Source organism: Phyllostomus hastatus, unplaced genomic scaffold (assembly GCF_019186645.2).
Source record: "Phyllostomus hastatus isolate PE091 unplaced genomic scaffold, TTU_PhHast_1.1 phas_contig_198, whole genome shotgun sequence".
NCBI lineage: Eukaryota > Metazoa > Chordata > Mammalia > Chiroptera > Phyllostomidae > Phyllostomus > Phyllostomus hastatus.
In genome coordinates this window covers 7,907,778-7,925,053 of record NW_025333715.1, presented here as the reverse complement: position 1 = coordinate 7,925,053, position 17,276 = coordinate 7,907,778, and the positions used below count along the sequence as shown (strand labels likewise).

Sequence of the window (17,276 nt, the reverse complement as noted above, 5' to 3'; positions counted from 1 at the left end):
AAGGAAGCGGAGGGCACGCGAGTGTCCACGGTGTGCCGCCTCTGGTGTGAGAAGGGGGGTGAGTCAGAGAGCGTGCGTGCACCTGTCCACTCCTGCAGAAGGCACCCAGGAAAACGGGTTGCCCGGAAACGGGCAGGACCGGCTGTCTGTGGGGACCGGTGGGGACAGGGTGAGGCGACGGTGGTGGCACTGGTCTGCTTCTCCGAATACGACCTCTTGCGTCCTCTGACTTTTAGAACCACGTCCTGTTTTGTGTACTCTGGAAAATAAATAAACGAGGAAAGGGAGGACGGAGTGTTAACACCTACAGCAACAAGGGAACCTAACTGGGCTTCAGACAGGCGACAAGACAGAACAGGGGAGAACTATGCCCACAACCTCCCCTACTCATTCGAGGGGTTCGGTATTAGGGCTGTTTTGACTACACATCCTCCGTGAAAAGACACAACATACACACCCTGGAAACAAATATCGAGCCCTTTGTATTGGCGTGTTTCGCAGAGTTAATGGGTCACTGATTACGAAACGAGGACTCAGCAAACATTGCGGACGAGGGACCCGACCCGACAACGCCCCCTCCATCCCCCCCCCTCCCGCCAGGGAGAGGAAAACCGAACCGGGGTGAACTCTGTGCAGCGGGGCTGCACCTGGGGGTACCCGTGGGAGCTCGGGGCTTCTAAGATGGATACAGAAATAGGTGCAGCGCACACACATGTGTGCACACACACATGCACGTCTCCTAGCTCTAGCTCTGCTCGCTGAGAGGGCTGGGAAGCAACGCCACCCCGAGCCATGGGCCTCCCTGGGGCTCAGGTCCCGGTCCTTCTCATCGTTATCCATCCAACGGACCTGGAGCTGCTGGGCCCATTTTGCCAGAAACGAAGGAAGGGCTCCTAGAGCCACGGAGACACACCCGTCAAACGGACACCAGGGCCTGGGGGTGGGGTGGGAGGATGGGGGAGTGCAGGAAGGAGGAATCAGACGTTATTATTTAATGGACACAGATTTCAGTTACCCAAGATGGGAAGGGATAACGGTGACAATGTCGCAACACTGGGAGTGCACTTAATGCCACTGAACTGTACACTTAAAACAGTTATGATGTCAGAAAAACTTGTCCCGCACCCTCTTAGGTGTGGGCGTCGGGGCTGTCAAATCACACAAAGGCCGTTCTCACTCCCGTGGGCACGTGCACGCCTGTGGGGGCTCGCGCACAGACAGGACTCAAGGAGGGAACTGGGGTACACACCACGTTCGCAGGGGAGGGGGCGAGAAAGGGCCGCGTGGAAAACAAATCGGGACAGAGGATACAGCTTTGTGACGATGCCTGTTTAGGTGCGGTGCGGACTTTTGGTCCCCAACGACAGGAACGGATCTTTCCTGGGGCTTCTGGAGAGGGGGTGTGTGACAGTGAAGCCCCCCTGAATTCTTCAGGGTCTGCAACTTCAGGCTGACAGAGGAGTTGGGGGGTGGGGAACCCTCTTCTCAAATGCCTTCGGCACAACATGATCTTGATGTCTCACTGCTGCAGTCTGGGCCACGTTAGTGGTAAATTTTACATTAGGTCTGTTTTACTACAATTTAAAAATAGATGAAGTGTTTTGTTTAAGAATCTATTTTTTTAAAAGGATGTAAGAGCCAGCTTGGAGGGGTTCCCATTGACCAAATCTTAGACAATCTGAGCACCAAAATACATACCAATAGTAACAGATTATAACCCACAGAAGACAGTGAGAATCTAATACTCCACTCCGATATAAATGAATGACCGAGAAGGGAAACATCTCCCTTACCATAGAGTGCCACCTGATACAAGGAGAAGGGATGTTGGGATTAGAAAAGTCACCATGTGGCCACGGTTACAGAAATCATCGTTATAGTCAACCTCACCAATGCATACTACAATTAATGAAGAGATAAATACGTCTGATGGAAAACAGGATGTTTTCGCAACTTTTCTCTCTGCCTGAAATGACTTTGAAACAAAATGCTATTTTTAAATACAGGTTTCTGTGATTCAGTTTCAGCCGGGGCCGCTCACTACACCCACATCCCAAAGCAAGGCACCAGAGGAGACGACCTGAGCAGCTCTCTCAGCCGAGGTGGTTCGAAACCAGTCGAGATGCCTTAGGGGACCACCCAGGTCCTGCCCGCGCCAGAGGCAGGCGAGGTGCCAGCCAGGACAGCTGGAAGCCGGGCGAGGCTTTCTCCAGAAGCTGCGCTGGGGTGCTGCCACTCTCTGCTTCCCCTGCCTCATGTGAGGAGGTGCCTGCCCCCCCTGCGGGCTGAGGGAGCGGGGTTTCAGGAGGCCAGTTGCAGAGCTTGACCTGCGTGTCCTGGGTTCTGAGGGTGGCCCACAGGCTGGGTGGGGCCCAGGCCCGGGGGAGCTTGCAGGCGGATGCTGGCCCACCGGCCGCTCAATGAGGAGAGGTGGCTGTGCCGGGCGGACCGTCAGCCAGGGGCACGGCTGGCTTCCGAGGGACCAGCTGAGGCCCTGGGTCAAGAGAGGTGGCTTGGAGCGGTACAGAGGGGGCTTTGAGCGTGCCAGCTGTGGGGTGAGGCCGGAGGGAGGTGGTCTTTGAGTGGAGTATGCCAGGCAGCTGCTAACAGGGAGGAAGTTGCTCCAAAGAACCCTCACAACAGTCCTCCAGGAAAAACAAAACAACAAGCCAGTTTGCATCATTTGCTCCGGCCAGGGCGAAGCCACCCCAGAGGACATGGCGCCAGGCAAGGAAAAGCCTTCCTTTCTTTTCCCACCCCCGTCCCGTGCCAGCCACGGCGGAGGGGGAGCGGTGGAGCATGGAGGAGCAGGAGGAGAACCTGCGGGCTGGGAAAGCCCACAGAACCTCCCCCCGACCAGGGTTTCTCCTCTGTAAAATGGGGGTTCTGTCCCACCTCCCTGTTGGGTTAGGATTAAAAGGGAGAACCCATGCGAGTGCGTGGCACAGACCCTCTGGCAGCAGGGCGGGGCTCCAAGGGCCCAGGGGCATGGGCAGCCGAGTCCTGGTTCTGTGTGATCCTGGGTCCCAGCGGTGGGATGAGAGCCACGGGAGCTGGAGGGATGTTTGCATGGAAGAGGGGGGGTCCCTGGAGGAGGCTGGTTAGAGCTAACTATCACTATTTCCAATTTAGAAATGGGGCAGCTGAGGTTCAGAGAAGTTACGTGACATTCCCAAGCCACCCAACTAGCAAGCCACAAAGTCCGGGCTGGCATCCTTGTTTGGGAGCCTCTGTCATGGCTCACTGTCAAGTTGAATTCGGAGCCGTATTAAAAAACACCTGCTGTGGATTGAGCGCGAGCTGCGAACCAAAGCATTGTAGGTTCGATTCCCAGTCAGGGCACATGCCTGGGTTGCAGGCCACAGCCCCCAGCAACCGCACATTGATGTTTCTCTCTCTCTCTCTCTCTCTCTCTGTTTCTCCCTCCCTTCCCTCTCTAAAAAATAAATAAATAAAACCTTAAAAAAAAAAAAAAACACCTGCTCTGTGCGCCTCAGCGGGTTCGGTTCCCGGTCAGGTGGGCTGTGGGCCACGTCCCTGGTTGAGGGATGTGAGAGACAACTAATCGATGATTCTCCCCCACTCTTTCTCCCTCCCTTCCTCTCTTTCTAAAAATAAAGAAATAAAGTCTTAAAAAAAAAAAAAAAGCACCTGAAGCTGCTCTTCCCAGAAGGGACAGCAGGGGGCAGTGGAACCAGCAGGCATTTGTTAGGTTGGCCCTCCTCCAGGGTAACTATCACCCCAGAAAGCATCTAAGGAATGTTTGGCTTTCTCCCCTAAATGGGGAAGACAGCAGACAACTATGAAGAATGCCAGGCTGTGGTTGCAAACAGGCCTGTCTGGGATTCTGAGTTTTGTCAGAGCCTCTCGCACCCACCTTCCCAGATAGACGCCCCCTCTAGACCAGGGGGCCTCCCCCAACGTCTTCTTCATCTCTGTGTTTCAATGTCTGGCACAAGCTGTCACTCAACAAACAGTGATGGCACTGAAGGACAGCCAGGAGGGCGGGTCAGGAGTCCTTTTCCAGTGGTGGGTGCACCCACCACCCCTAATCTCTGCCGCCCAAACACGGCCTCCTCCAGACAAAACCCAGCCCCAGGCAAGGATGTGGTGGCACCTGTCAGCTGTAGTCAAGAGCCTTGGGTCCTGCCACCTGGTTCTTAGCTGTGTCCCTCTGTTACAGAGCAGTCCCGGGGAGAGGAGGAGCTGGGCAAATGATACGCTATTGCCAAATGGCCCCACCCTTCTGCTCTGGGGGTCTCCCACCCCGTACTAGGTTCACCTTGCCTCCCACCAGGGAAAGACATCTCTCAACGCCAGAGATTGGTGAAAAGGAAAGGGATTATTTATTTAAAGAGTTACACAAACTTAACAGCAACGACTTAATGTCTTCACTGCGATCCCAAAGTCCTTTAGAATATCCACAAATGCACAGTCCTTCCTTCCCCCTCAGCCCAGTCCGGGGTACCGTACCTCCGAAAAAAGAAGTAGAAGTCCATGGTTCTCCTCTGCCCAAGCTGCGTGGTCCCAAAAAGAGCTGCAGAGTTGCTGCGCCTGGGTTTAAATCCCAGCGCCAACCTTCCTCTGCCGCACCATTTCCAACTCCTCCCACAACTGGCCGCAGCTGCCAGCATTCCATAGTAAGTCCGGGCAGGTGTGGCCCTGTGGTGTGGAGCCAAGCCTCTCCAAGCTCTGACGCAGGCGCTGTAACCAGGGGGAGCTGCCTCCCTATTATATCATGGGTTGAAGTCACTGCCATCCCCCTGGCTGAAAGCCTGGCCACAGCTGTTTAACATATCTAAGAAACCAGTTAAAGGCTATAGATATGTTAAATGACCGTTCTAGAGGTCATCTGCAAAACTGTTGCTATTCAAACAACTCTGGAGCCCTGACTGGCTGTAGCTCAGTGGATTGAGCGCTGGATGCAAACCAAAACATTGCAGGTTCGATTCCCAGTCAGGGCACATGCCTGGGCTGCAGGCCATGGCCCCCAGCAACCAGACATTGATGTTTCTCTCTCTCTCTCTCTTTCTCCCTCCCTTCCCTCTCTAAAAATAAATAAATAAAATCTTTAAAAAATGGAATCTCTTGGGGGGGAACACCTCTCGATGGCCCTGCTCCATGTGTCCCATCCCCCAGCTCAGACTTGTGGGGGTGAGGGCATCCTATATATATTTTTTTTCTAGTATTTCCTGGACACCAAGTTCTGGACCCCATTACAAATCCCTATTTGGGCCCCACCCCCGGCCGCACCCTGTTACACCTCATGGATGGGGTTGTTGCTTCGGGTGGAACCTTCTCAGGTGCTCGCTGCGGGAACACCGGGTCCAGGACGGGTGGCGTCCTCTGAGGCAGGAGGGGGTAGGACTGGCTGAAAAAGTGTTACTGTCGGAATTTAGCTAGAAAGGGGGAACAAAGGGACTCAGACATTGAGTTCAATGAACTGGGGAGCACAAGCCTGCTTCCTAGCCAGGAAGCTGCAGCGTCACACCCCAGGGGATCACAGCATTGCTTTGCCATGGGGATGAATGCTCCTTATGTCCCCCTCTGGTACCGGCTTGTTGGGGACACAGGGGCAGGGGCTGGACCACAGAGGCCTGTCGTTCTAGCCAAGGGGTGTAAATACAGCCAAAGATTGCGAAAGCTTGGGAAGTTGATGGGTTCTTTTGAAAAGGCACCTGGTCTCTCCCAAGCCCGAGCTAATATAATCCCAGGGAAACCAAGAATCTCTCTCTCTCTCTCTCTCTCTCTCTCTCTCTTCCTGCCCCCCCACCTTTGCCTCGGGACCAGCACTTGCACCGTGCACCCACGAGGCCTCTGTCCAGAGCCAGGTGGCCCTAGCAGCCCCGTGGCCCAGGACAGCTCAGACCCCACACACAGGCCCCACAAGGCAGCCTGAACTCCCCAGCACGGCAGCAGACCGCAGCTGGAAGTGCACGCTACACTTGCTGGACACCGGACCGGACTGGACTCAAACACGGTGCGGAAACTCTGGGCACTGGCCTTGGCCCTGGCCCTGCTGAAGACAAGAGTAGAGCTCTCCCGTGGGGAGTCTGACGGAGGTGGGACACTGGGAAGCCTGGAGGGAAATCCCCTTGACTTGACATCATCGATAAACCACACCACAGAGCCCCGTCCTCCCCTGCGGATCTCAGGAAATTCTTTTCCTCGCAATACCGCAAGAACCCCACTTCCACCCATAACAAAGGCTTCCTCCTCTACTGGGAAATCAAAGCTGCTGGCTCAGCCTCCACACGCACTCCGCGGAGCAGCTCCTACGGCAGGTTAGCAGTGAGCCCCGCCTGGCGCCTGGCTCAGCCCCCCGCATGACCCGAGCTGCGAATCTGGCCGGGTCAGTCTCTGCCTACAACCTTTAAGTTGACAAGAAGAAAAAGTATTTCCTGCTCTAGTTTTGTTTTAGCTAACACCGGCTGAGAGCTCGCTGGGCATCAGGAGTGCTGTGAATCTTTCAAGACCGGTTCATGCCCCGGCTGGTGGGGCTCAGTGGATTGAGTGGCAGCCTGCGAACCAAAAGGTTGCCGGTTCGATTCCTTCTCAGGGCACAGGCCTGGGTTTTGGGACAGGTCCCCAGTGGGGGTAGTTTGAGAGGCAACAGAATGATGTTTCTCCAGAACATCGATGTTTCTTTCCCTCTCTTTCTCCCTCCCTTTCCCTCTCTCTGAAAATAAATTTAAATACATAAATATTTAATAAAAAAGAAACTTGTATTTTAAAAAAGACCAATTCGTACCCCACTTCATTCATTCATGCATGCCTTCATTCAACATGCTAAAACCAGGCACGATGCCAGGTGTTTTACAGACATAGTATAATTTAACCTTGACAACAATGCTCCGGGACTATTATAATTCCCAATTTCCAAAAGAGAAAAACTGAGGTTCAGGGAGGAAATTGCTTTAGAACACGCTGGTGAGTTCTTGGGAACAAGATTCTAGCAGCTGTGACCCGTGCCCTGCCAAGAGGAAATGCTTCACGGAGAAAACAGGGGCCTTGGGTGGTGAAACAGAACCTCTCCCCCCCCCCGCCCCCCCCAGCAGGGTCAGGCTGCCCAGCGTGTGGTCCTGTGGGCGTGACACCGGATGGATGAGGGGGGCTCAGACCCCTCCCCCTTAATCTAAGCCCAGGACTGAAAGGTGGAGAAGGAGAGGAAGTTATGGAGGACAGCTTCCCCTTCAGCCCCCGTGCCTCCCTGGTCCCAGGTGACACGGGGAGCTGCCCTCTTGCCCCATCCTGCAGCACCCATGACGGCAGTCCCACTTCCGAGTTATCTGGCTCAGAAGGGGACCCACACAACCACTCCTTCCAGCCCCTCCCACAGCACACAAAGGGAAACGGAGGCCTCGCCCCATACCTCATCCTGCCAGAGTCGGGACGAAAGCCCAGTGCTCCAGACCCTGACCCAGCGCTCTATCCACCTTTCCTCCCCAGCAGTCTTCCCCGACGAGCGCTGACAGTCCAGGCAGGGAAGCAGGAGGGGGGCCTTGGTGGTGGCAATGCACTTGGAAATCCTGTGGGCGGCTGCCAGCCCGCCACTCACCAGCCGTGAGTCCGAGAGGTCCCTTCACCTGAGTCCGCCTCTGTGCAATGGGAACAGGGCTGCTGAGAGCGCTGGTGAACAGTACGGACACACGAAGCGTCTGGAGTACAGTGGGGGCTCAGTCGGCTTTAAGCCCAGCTACGTTGCCTCCAAAGAATGGATGTGGGTGAAGAACCAGCTCCCCTCCCTTCACCCCTTTCCCCCAGGAGGGGCAGAATGAAAGAATATTAGAAAACAAATACAGGCAAATGCTGTGGAATGCTGGGGGAGAAACGTGTCTTCCCATATTTATCAGCTGTGGGATGATCCAGCCTGGGCAATGGGAGATCAATAATATGGAGAACAAATGGGAGGACTGCTGATTTGGGGTCTCACTGGCTATTTTCCCAGTGACCCCGAACTTGACCTTCCCTAAATACACAGTCGTTTAGCCAACAGGCTTCTTCAAGAGACCCCGGTCTGAGGGGTTCCCAGGAAGGGCAAAGTAGGGCGGGGCTGGGGGGAGGTAGGTTGCTGGCGTCCGGGGACCCTCAACCCCGGCGCCTCGCCCCCGCCCCGCGCTGCTCTGGGAAGCGCGGACTACAGCTCCCGGCATGCCCTGCACGCAGTACCTACCCGCCTCCAGCTCCCGGGAGCTGGGAGGATGCAGGATCCGGGGCCAGACGTGAGGATGGAGGCCGGGGAGGCAGCGCCGCGGGCGGGGGTGGGAGGCCGCGCTGCAGGAGGCTGGGGCAAGTGGGTGCGGCTCAACGTGGGGGGCACGGTGTTCCTGACCACGCGGCAGACGCTGTGCCGGGAGCAGAAGTCCTTTCTCAGCCGCCTGTGCCAGGGCGAAGAGCTGCAGTCGGACCGGGTGAGGCCCTCGGGGTGGGTGGTGCGGGGCGAGGGGTCGCCAGCTCCCTGGGATCGGGGCTGTCGGGCCTGGCACTTCCGCCGGGCTAGGGATGCGGGCAGGTTTTATTTACAAAGAGCCGGAGGCGGGAAGAACTGGCTGGAGGAGCGGAGGAGGAAGTGGATCCGAGAGTGAGGAATGTGCCTATTGCCTTGGCAACGGGACAACGCCAGGCAACGGCCATTTGAAGCTTAGGAGAGCTGCCCTGGGCTCCCCCCTAGGAGGCTAGTGGATCGAATCCGACTCTCGCCCCTTCCCTGGGGCTGTGGGCTCAATCAGGCGCGTAGGACCTTCGGTCCCTCCCAAGCGGGGGACCTTCCCAAACGGGAGTGGCTGAGGCTGCTTCTCCCCTGCCGTTTAGGGTGTGGGTGACCTAGGTGTGCAGGGAGCTGGGTGGAGAAGGCCCAGAGTGCCTTCTGAGCTGGGCTCCACCTGCGAGCCGAGCTGGCCGGGCGGCCCCAGGTCTGGGGTGCCAGGGGGCCCTGCTGGACACTGCTTGCAGGACTTGAGGTCTGCCATTTCCTGCTGCAGGCTCAGCCTCCTGTCTGCAACCAGAGGAGGTTGGTCTGGAGGTGACCGCCAAGGCCCCCTCCTCCCCCATTGCCTGACCGTCTGATGCTGTGACCTTGAGCAAGTCCCCTGACCTCCTGATGCTCTTTTCTCTCTGTAGAGCTGTGCCGCTGCCTGCTCTGCCCCCCTGCAGGCTGAGAGTGCCCAATGAGGCAGCGGCTCCTTTGGCAACCTGCAAACACCCCGGGATGACTGGGGATCTGGGGGAGACAGGGTAGGGCTGGCTGCCGGCGAACAGCCTCTAAGGGGCGCAATCACTGAGCCCTCACTGGATGCTCACAGTGACCCCCAGGTAAGGGGGGGAGGCACAAGGTTCAGAGAGGCCAAATCCCTGGCCCGAGGTCACAGTCAGGACAAGGCAGGGGCGGGATTTGAACCTTTGTGGTCCACCCTGCTCCTTCATTCTGGGGAAGAACAGACTGGACGCTCTCACTCCCTCCCTCCCACGCTCTGACGGGCCCCACGCGAGGGTCAGGTGGGGGAAAGCCACTCCTCTCTCACGGCCTCTGCCCCTCACCTCCGCAGGATGAGACCGGGGCCTACCTCATCGACCGCGACCCCACCTACTTCGGGCCCATCCTGAACTTCCTGCGGCACGGCAAGCTGGTGCTGGACAAGGACATGGCCGAGGAGGGTGAGTTGGTGCCGGAGGGGAGGGGGGGCTGGCCTAGCCCACATGATGCTAGCCCTGCCCTCTGCAGCCTGCCAGCCCTTCTGAGCAGCCCAGAGCCACTGCCTCCGGCCAGAAGGGACCTCTGCTCTCCTCTGCTCCCTGCCTCTCCCCGGCCCCGACAGGGCTGAGTCCCACAGCTTCTGCAGGCCGACCAGCCTGAGCTCTCGCTGGGTGCCTTTTGGGGAGATGACCGAAACACCCAGGCAGAGGTCAGAGGGAGCCAGCGAGGCTGGCAGCCAGCGTCGTGGGCAGGGACGCCCTTTCTGCTGGCCCCCTGGGAAGCCGGAGGTGCCCAGGGTGGAGCTGGGCAGGGTGATCCGATATCTCAGATGCCTGGCGAGGGCTTGAGTCAGCAGGTGGGTGGACCGGGTAACTCTTCCCAAATTCGGCAACCTCGGCGGCACAGCGCCGGGTGTGGGTGGGGCGAGGAAGGTGGGAGCCTGCTCTGCCGTAGCAGAGGCTTTGACCCTCCCAGGCCCGGGTGGCCGAGGCCCCGTGGACCCCCACTCCTGGGCCTGGCAGGTGCTAGGGAAGTCACGCCTGGGGGGTGGCCCCTGGACAGAGCCCCAGCCAGGGGCAGGGACCACAGTCTGTGCCAAGGCAGGATGTGGCCGTGGGTCAGCTGACCCGGCCAGGCCAGCTCGGACCTGTCACTTCTCCTTCCTGAGCCTCCCTGTGTCTCCCAAGTGCAGACGGCGATCTGCACTGGGGCGGACGCACCTTGCATCAGCGAATGCTATGAAGCCCAGTGCTTGTACCCCGGGGGTGTCTAGCACAGCCCATCCCTCCTCCCTAGTGGGTGCCCAGTGGGCCCGGACGTCAAAATCCAAGCCCACCATAGGCACTGGCTCAGCAGGGCCCACGGCTTCCCGGGCAGGGCCCACGGCTTCCCGGGCAGCGCCTCCGGAAGCACAGGTACCATGGGCGTGGCCCAGCCCGGGAGCAGGTCCCTGGGGGAGGGGAGTAAACTCTCCGGCTGCAGCCTAGCCACCACTTGTTTACAGGTTCGGGGTTTCTCCACGTTTGCCGCTACCGGGCACCTTCAGACGGGGCTGGGACCGCATGCAGGGGGCCGGGGCATCCGGGAGGAGACTTACTAGCTGTGTGACAACAGGAAACTCCTTTACCCCTCTGGGCCGCATCTGTGGAAGGGGGCAACACAGCGGCGCTGCTGTGGGGATCACGCGAGTGGGGACTTAGTGCAGCGTCTGGCCCCGAGGACCCGGGGGGCAGTGTCGGTTGTCTGTGTCCGCAGGGCCCCACGGGGGCGCTCCTGCAGCGCTGCTCACTGACCGTCTGCTGCTATGTGCTGGGTACTGTGTGGGCCCCGGGGACAGCGGCATAGAGCAGACGTGGGCCCCAGGCCCAGGGAGCTTGGCGACCGGTCAGGGGAACAGTTGGAAGTGTCCTTGCCCTGAAGGAGCTTTGAGGAGCCGGCAGGCCAGGGGCCCCCCCACTTCACCGGAGAGGGGACGATGGGGCCTTCTCCCCCGTGTCCCCAGGGCTTGTGATGCGCACGGAAGGAGCTTTGCGAACTGTCACCCGTGGGAGCCGGGGATATGCACGCGCACAAAGATCAGGCACTTGCACTTGGGCTCTGAGGTCAGAGGAACTTGAGCTTGAATCCCAGCCCTGCTGCTGAGTGGCTGTGGGGCACCAGCCAAGCTGTTTCTGTCCCCATTTCTCCTGTGGGCCAATGCAAGTGCCTGCTTCTGGGTCTGAGAATTAACCTGCAGTGAGGAGTGGGAACTGCCCAGCTCAGTGCCTGGCCCTTGGCATGCGCTCCATTCACAAAGGGGGGCAAGCAACAGGGGTCCTCTGGGGCCCTTCTCATTGCGGCATTGTGGGGTCCAGTCCCAGTGAGCCTGCTGCCTCCTGCTAGCCCCAGAGCAGCCCCCAGATTAGAGGACTGGCAGGCACCCCTGGGTCCCCGTGCGCAGCAGAGCAGAGGTGCGGGGCGCTGCGTGGCGGGCGGTGTTTGGCCCCTTCCACAAAGAGCATGGGGTCCAAGGAAGGAAATGTTCCCTCTTGCTTGACCCCTGAACTCAGAGATGCTCGTCGCCCTCACGTGACCGGAGTAGGTGTGGTGAGGGCAAGGGGGGGACAGGGCACGGGGGCCGTGGCAGTGACCCCGGCACGGCTTTGTCTGTGCCAGGGGTCCTGGAGGAAGCGGAGTTCTACAACATCGGCCCGCTGATCCGCATCATCAAAGACCGGATGGAGGAGAAGGACTACACCGTCGCGCAGGTGGGGCCGGGGCCGCAGGGCAGCGCCCGCAGCCGGGGTGGTTGGCGGTGGGGAGACAGAGGCGGGGGTAGGGGCGGGGGAGGCCAGAGAAAGGTTGGCGGAGGCGGGTAGTTCTCCCTGGGGAGGCGCCACTAGCCTGTAAGGGGAGGGATCGTCGTCCATCTCCCAGACTGCCCAGCAGAGCCCCGGACTGGGAGATAAACACTGGTTCTTTCCTGCCTCGAGCCATTCGCTGCGTGACCTTGGGCCACACACACCCCTCTCTGGACCTTAACTTCCTATGATGGGATGCAGCAGTCCTGAGAACTGCCCACCCTTCCCATCCTCACGGGCCAGAAGGGGTCAGCGGGGGGCACCAGGGCTCTTTGGGGGGCAGTGCAGGGTGGGGTCAGCACATTGTCTGCTTCATGGGGTCAGGCAGCCCCCTGGTGGGCGCCGGGGAGCTGCTGGAGCCGGCACTTCTGGGCCTGGCCCCTGGGCCTCAGCGGTCAGTCCACAGGAGGAGGTGGAGAGATTCCCAGCCTGCCCTGGGAGGCGCAGGGGTGGGGAACAGGTAGTGAGGCACCGTCTCCTGGAGGGCCTGCTTCCGTTAGTGACCCAGGATGTCCCCCAAGCCCCTCCCTTCTGTTGTGTATCGCCTGTGCTTCAGTTCTGACTCCCTGCCACTCTTGAGCTGGGTGACCTCGGGAAAGTTGCTCACCCTCTCTGATCCTCCATGAAAACCCTACAACAAATGTGAAGTGTCCGGCACGTAGCCAGCCCTTGGGACATGGCTCCTGTCTTCCCACCCTGCCACTCCCATCCTCCTCTCCTTCTGGGGGCGTGGGGTTGGGAGGAGAGGAGAAGCGGCGGGGGTGGGGGGGGAGGCAGGCGCTCACCCCCTCCTGGGGTGCCCTCACATCACCCCTCCGCCTGCAGGTCCCGCCCAAGCATGTGTACCGCGTGCTGCAGTGCCAGGAGGAGGAGCTCACGCAGATGGTCTCCACCATGTCTGATGGCTGGCGCTTCGAGCAGGTGGGCTGGGGACCGTGCCCAGGACCGCCCAGTCTCCAGGCGAAGCAGGCCCCTCCCTTCCTGCGGCCCTAGCTTCGGGTGTCCCACTGCTGCCCCCACTGGGGGGTCTTCTTAAGTAAACAGGGTTAGATTGGCTGTGACGAGAGAGCCAATCCGGGTCCCCTCGGTGGGGATGCTCGCAGGGACCGGGTGGTGGTGCGCGTGGCAGTGTGAGCGAGGCCCCGGGCCCCGGGCAACAGCTCGTGAGAGGAGTGGAGAGCCACACGGGCGGGCAGAGCCCCCCTGGTCAGATGCCTCCTGGAACGGCTCCACAGGCACGGCTCCCAGGGCCCCTGCAAGGGACATGCCCAGTCACGGGCATCGCCACGTTCAGGGAAGCCCAGAGCAGCAACTTCCCCTGAGGGATCCATAGGGACCTCTAGTTCCTCCTGGTCCAGATGCCAGTTTCCCATTGGCTGGGGGGGGTTTATCATAAGTCATGTGGCCCTAGTAATACAGGGGATGTCCCACCTGCCTCAGGTTTCCAGAGGGATGGATTACAAGGCCCACTGATGAAGTCCCTGGCCCAGGGGAGGACTTGAGAATATTCCAAGCATGAACAGAATATTCCGTGGGGCTCCACCATGCCACCCTGGCGCTAGGGCTGCCCCGTCTGGTACAGGGGGTGGTGGCCTGCCAGCTCCAGCCTCCTCCTGCCCTGAGGAAGTGGCCTGCCGGGTCTGGGCCGGGCACTGGGCTGGGGGAGGAGCAGCAATGAGACCTTCCCCAGGGGCCAGGCCCAGCCTCCAGGTGGGGGGCCAGTCTGGAAACTCACCAGAGGTGTAGACGGGGGAGGGGAGAAGACTCCCGACTTTTCGGCCCAGAGGTATTTTCTGGAAACCCAGGCAGGTGCCTGAGCAGCTCAGCCAGGTCAGGACACAAGTTGGGGTCTGGACGAATGCAGCGCCCTCCTCACGGCCCCCCAGCCAGACCTGTCATCCTTCTCCCCCTGCGCCACCCCTCTAGCTGGTGAACATCGGCTCCTCCTACAACTACGGCGGCGAGGACCAGGCGGAGTTCCTGTGCGTGGTGTCCAAAGAGCTCCACAGCGCCCCCCACGGGCTGAGCTCCGAGTCCAGCCGCAAAACCAAGGTGAGCCCCCAGCTTCCGCCTGCCTTCTCTCCTCCCTCCCCTCCCCTCCCCTCCCCCCCACTCCGCACAGCCATCCCTGCTTTCTCTCTCTCCCTCCCTCCCGCTGCACACGTACAACCCCAGTCACAGCCAGCGCCATCCATCCCACGCCGCCCGTGGTCCTGTCTGCTCACGCTGGTCACCCGGGCCCAGGCTGGGGGAGCAGTGAGATGGGACCATTCCGAGGGTGCAGCAAGCGTGACTGAGATGCCGCCTGAATGGTGGCCACGTGGTGGCCACGGGGCTGCATGGCATGAGGGGAGTGCACCGGAGTAGGGGTCTCTGGGCGTGGTGGGCCTCGCTGTGCGTGACCCTGGACAAGCCCCGACCCCGAGGCACCTTTGCTGTGCCCTCTGAGAACTAAGGGAGGTAGACCACGCCCTCTCTGTGTGCCCATCAAGCTTGGGACTCCTGGGGTCCTGGCAGCCAGTGTATTCCCAGGAGTGGGTCAGTGTCCTAGCTGGCCCGGGCCCGGGGGTACGGGAGCCTAATTGGTTAGTGCTGCCCCTTTCCCTGGCCCCCTCCTTGGGAGGGGAGTCAGGAGCCCTCTGGGGTCCAGCCCTGTGTGTCTACCCTGGCCTCTGAGGTGGCCTCGGCTGGCTGTGAGGAGCTGAGGTCCTGCCGCCGAGACCCACAGCTGGTCGGAAGCCCCAGGGGACTGCCACAGGCTGGGAAGCAAGGAGACCCTTCCTTCTGGGGCCTGCCCACGTGCATTGGAGACACGAGAACTCTGGCTTCCTGTCTGTCTGCCTGCCTGCCCTGTCCTGTGTGTCTGTCCCCTTGCCCACCCCCACCCCAGGAAGGGCCGGTGGCCGGCCCTGCCTCGCAGGGGCACAGAACGAGCCTTCTGCTCCTGCCTCTGGCCCAGAGCCTGGAGACCTGGGCTGCCAGGGCCTGTGGCTGGCATCCCAGGCCTGGGTGGCGTCTGCCCTGGGCACCCCCCCGGCCTCCTTTCCCCTCCGGGACAGCCCTCCTGAAATCAGGCCTTCCCAAGTGCCCCTCAGGGACACCCCAGCTACACGCCCACCCCAGTCCTCCTCCTGCCCCCACCCAGCCTGCTCCAGGCAAACGGCAGCCCGCCTGACCCGTGAGCACCCGGCGAGGCCGGTTTCTCCCGTCCCTTCCCTGGGCTTCCCAGGGGAATGGACAAGATGCCCCAGCCTCTCTGGCTGTGGTCCCCTGCTCTCCTGGAGGCCCCCCTCATCTAGCCCGCCGCCTGCCCTGAGCTGCCGGGGCCCCCCGGGGACAGCACCCGCAGGCCCCCTCGTTAGTTCTCCACTCTTTCTTCCCTGGGTCCGCCGGCTGGTCCACAGAGCGCGGAGGAGCAGCTGGAGGAGGAGCAGCAGCAGGAGGAGGAGGAGGTGGAGGTGGAACAGGTGCAGGTGGAGGCAGATACACAGGAGAAAGGTGCAGCCAACCCCCGAGGAGAATGATTGCTAATCCAAGCCGGAGCCTCCCGCCCGCTCCCTGCCGAGGAGCCAGCCGCAGAGCCCGGGGGGCCGGGGGCCGCTGGGGGGGCGGGCCACCAGGGTTAGCTCAGCCGCCCGCCTGGCGCCTCACCCGCATAACCATCCCTTCTCTCACTTTCTCTCCGCAGCCCAGTCACCTCGGGATCCCGCTAACCTTTTCTCCCTCCCACCACCGCCTCCTCCTCCTCCGCTCCCCGCTGGAGGTCCTGCCTCATCTTCATCCACCTCCTCCTCCTCCTGGATCTCATCTGCACCCTGCCTCTTCCCTCTCTGCCCCTGTCCGGGCTTTCTCTCTGCCTGCTCACGCCTCCATCCCGGGGCCACCCTGGTCCCAGGCGCCCCGGCCTCGCATCTCAGGGCACCCTGCCTGCCGCCTCCCGCGCCCCTTCTGGCAGCTCCTGCGTCCTGGCCTGGGGAGCGGGCGTGCCGCTGCGCCGCCGCCTCCGCGCCTGCCCAGCCCGCCGGGCACCTCTGAGGCTGGGCCACCCGCCCCAGCGCCTCGCCTCCTCGCCTCCTGCTGACGTTTCCTCCTTGCAGGTTCCTGTCCGCACCCCTCAGACCTGAGGCTGCGCTGGCCTGGCGGTGAGGGCCTCTCCTCGGCCCCTGGCCCGTCCCCCCCAGAGCTGCCGGCCCTGGTCTGTGGCTTGGAGGAGCTGGAGGGAGAGGCGGAAGCTAGGAGGGTGCTCGTCTCTGGTTCCTTGGACTTGGGCTGAACTTTCAGCTGATTTTCTTCCCCTCATCAAAGTTTCTCAGCCGGCCTATCTCGGCCCTGGGTTATGAGGCTCTGAGAGGAGGAGTGAGTCAGAGGTGGACCCAGTGCCATCTGCCCATCAGCGCCCGAGCAGGCTGGGAGGGAAGGGTGGGGAACCAGCCAGGTGCTGCCCTGGCCTCCACCCTGCACGTGGGAGCACCTGCCTTGCAGCCTCAGGCGCCGGGTTCCCTGTCTGTGGGGGAAGGACTGGAGGCGGCCGAGCCGGCTGCGGGTCGGGGTGTGGCAGGTGACAGCCCTGCTCAGGTGCCCAGACGCCCAGAGGGGCGAGTCACTGTCCCTGTACAATGTGAGTTGCCTCTAAAGTGGGGACAGATAGCGGCTCACTGTGACCTGCTTCTCTTGGCCTTGACCCCCCTGGCCAGAGTCTTGGCAGCATCTGGCCCTCCCAGGCAGCCAGCACCAGCCCAGGATGGGGCCTGGGGACCCCAGACAGGCGAGCTGGGTCCCCTTCCTGCTCACCCTCCTTCTGGGCTCCGAATCCACCTTCTCCGGGCCTCAGCCCCTGTCTCTCCTCCCAGAAGGGACTCTGTGACTCACCTACCTCTTTCTCTCTCCCTCTCTCCCCCACCCCCTCCCTCCATTTCAACCTCCTCTCTCCCTTCTCCTGGCCCCGCATCACCCCCTCCTCCCCCACCGGCTCCACCTCCCACCCCCCACCCCCTCCCCGGTGTTCGGACCATCCCCCCCCGTCCCCCTGCCCCTTTCCCTCTTATTTTCTAGCTGTTACAGGCCAGAGGCACCCGGATGTGAGGTCCCAGATCACCTCCAGGGACTTGGGGTTCCGATCTGACGTCCTTTATTTTTGTACCGTGGGGTGGGCCCCCAGCTCAGGGTGGAGGAAGCGCCCCTCCTGCGGCCACCTCTGTCTGCACCTGCGGGGCTGTGACGGCCCCCTGCCTCCCTGGTGGGCC

General features: G+C 61.0%; 1 protein-coding gene across 1 annotated transcript; it reads left to right on the top strand.

Annotated features, from left to right (window-relative positions):
• The first annotated feature begins 8,194 nt into the window (after nt 1–8,194).
• Nucleotides 8,195–16,995, top strand: KCTD17 (potassium channel tetramerization domain containing 17). Its single transcript, XM_045835133.1, is given in 8 exon segments — nt 8,195–8,411; nt 9,546–9,654; nt 11,849–11,940; nt 12,859–12,954; nt 13,960–14,085; nt 15,438–15,531; nt 16,131–16,161; nt 16,163–16,995. Coding segments are annotated over 8 exon segments (969 nt in total). The 5' UTR covers nt 8,195–8,201; the 3' UTR covers nt 16,374–16,995.
• The last annotated feature ends 281 nt before the right edge of the window (nt 16,996–17,276 follow it).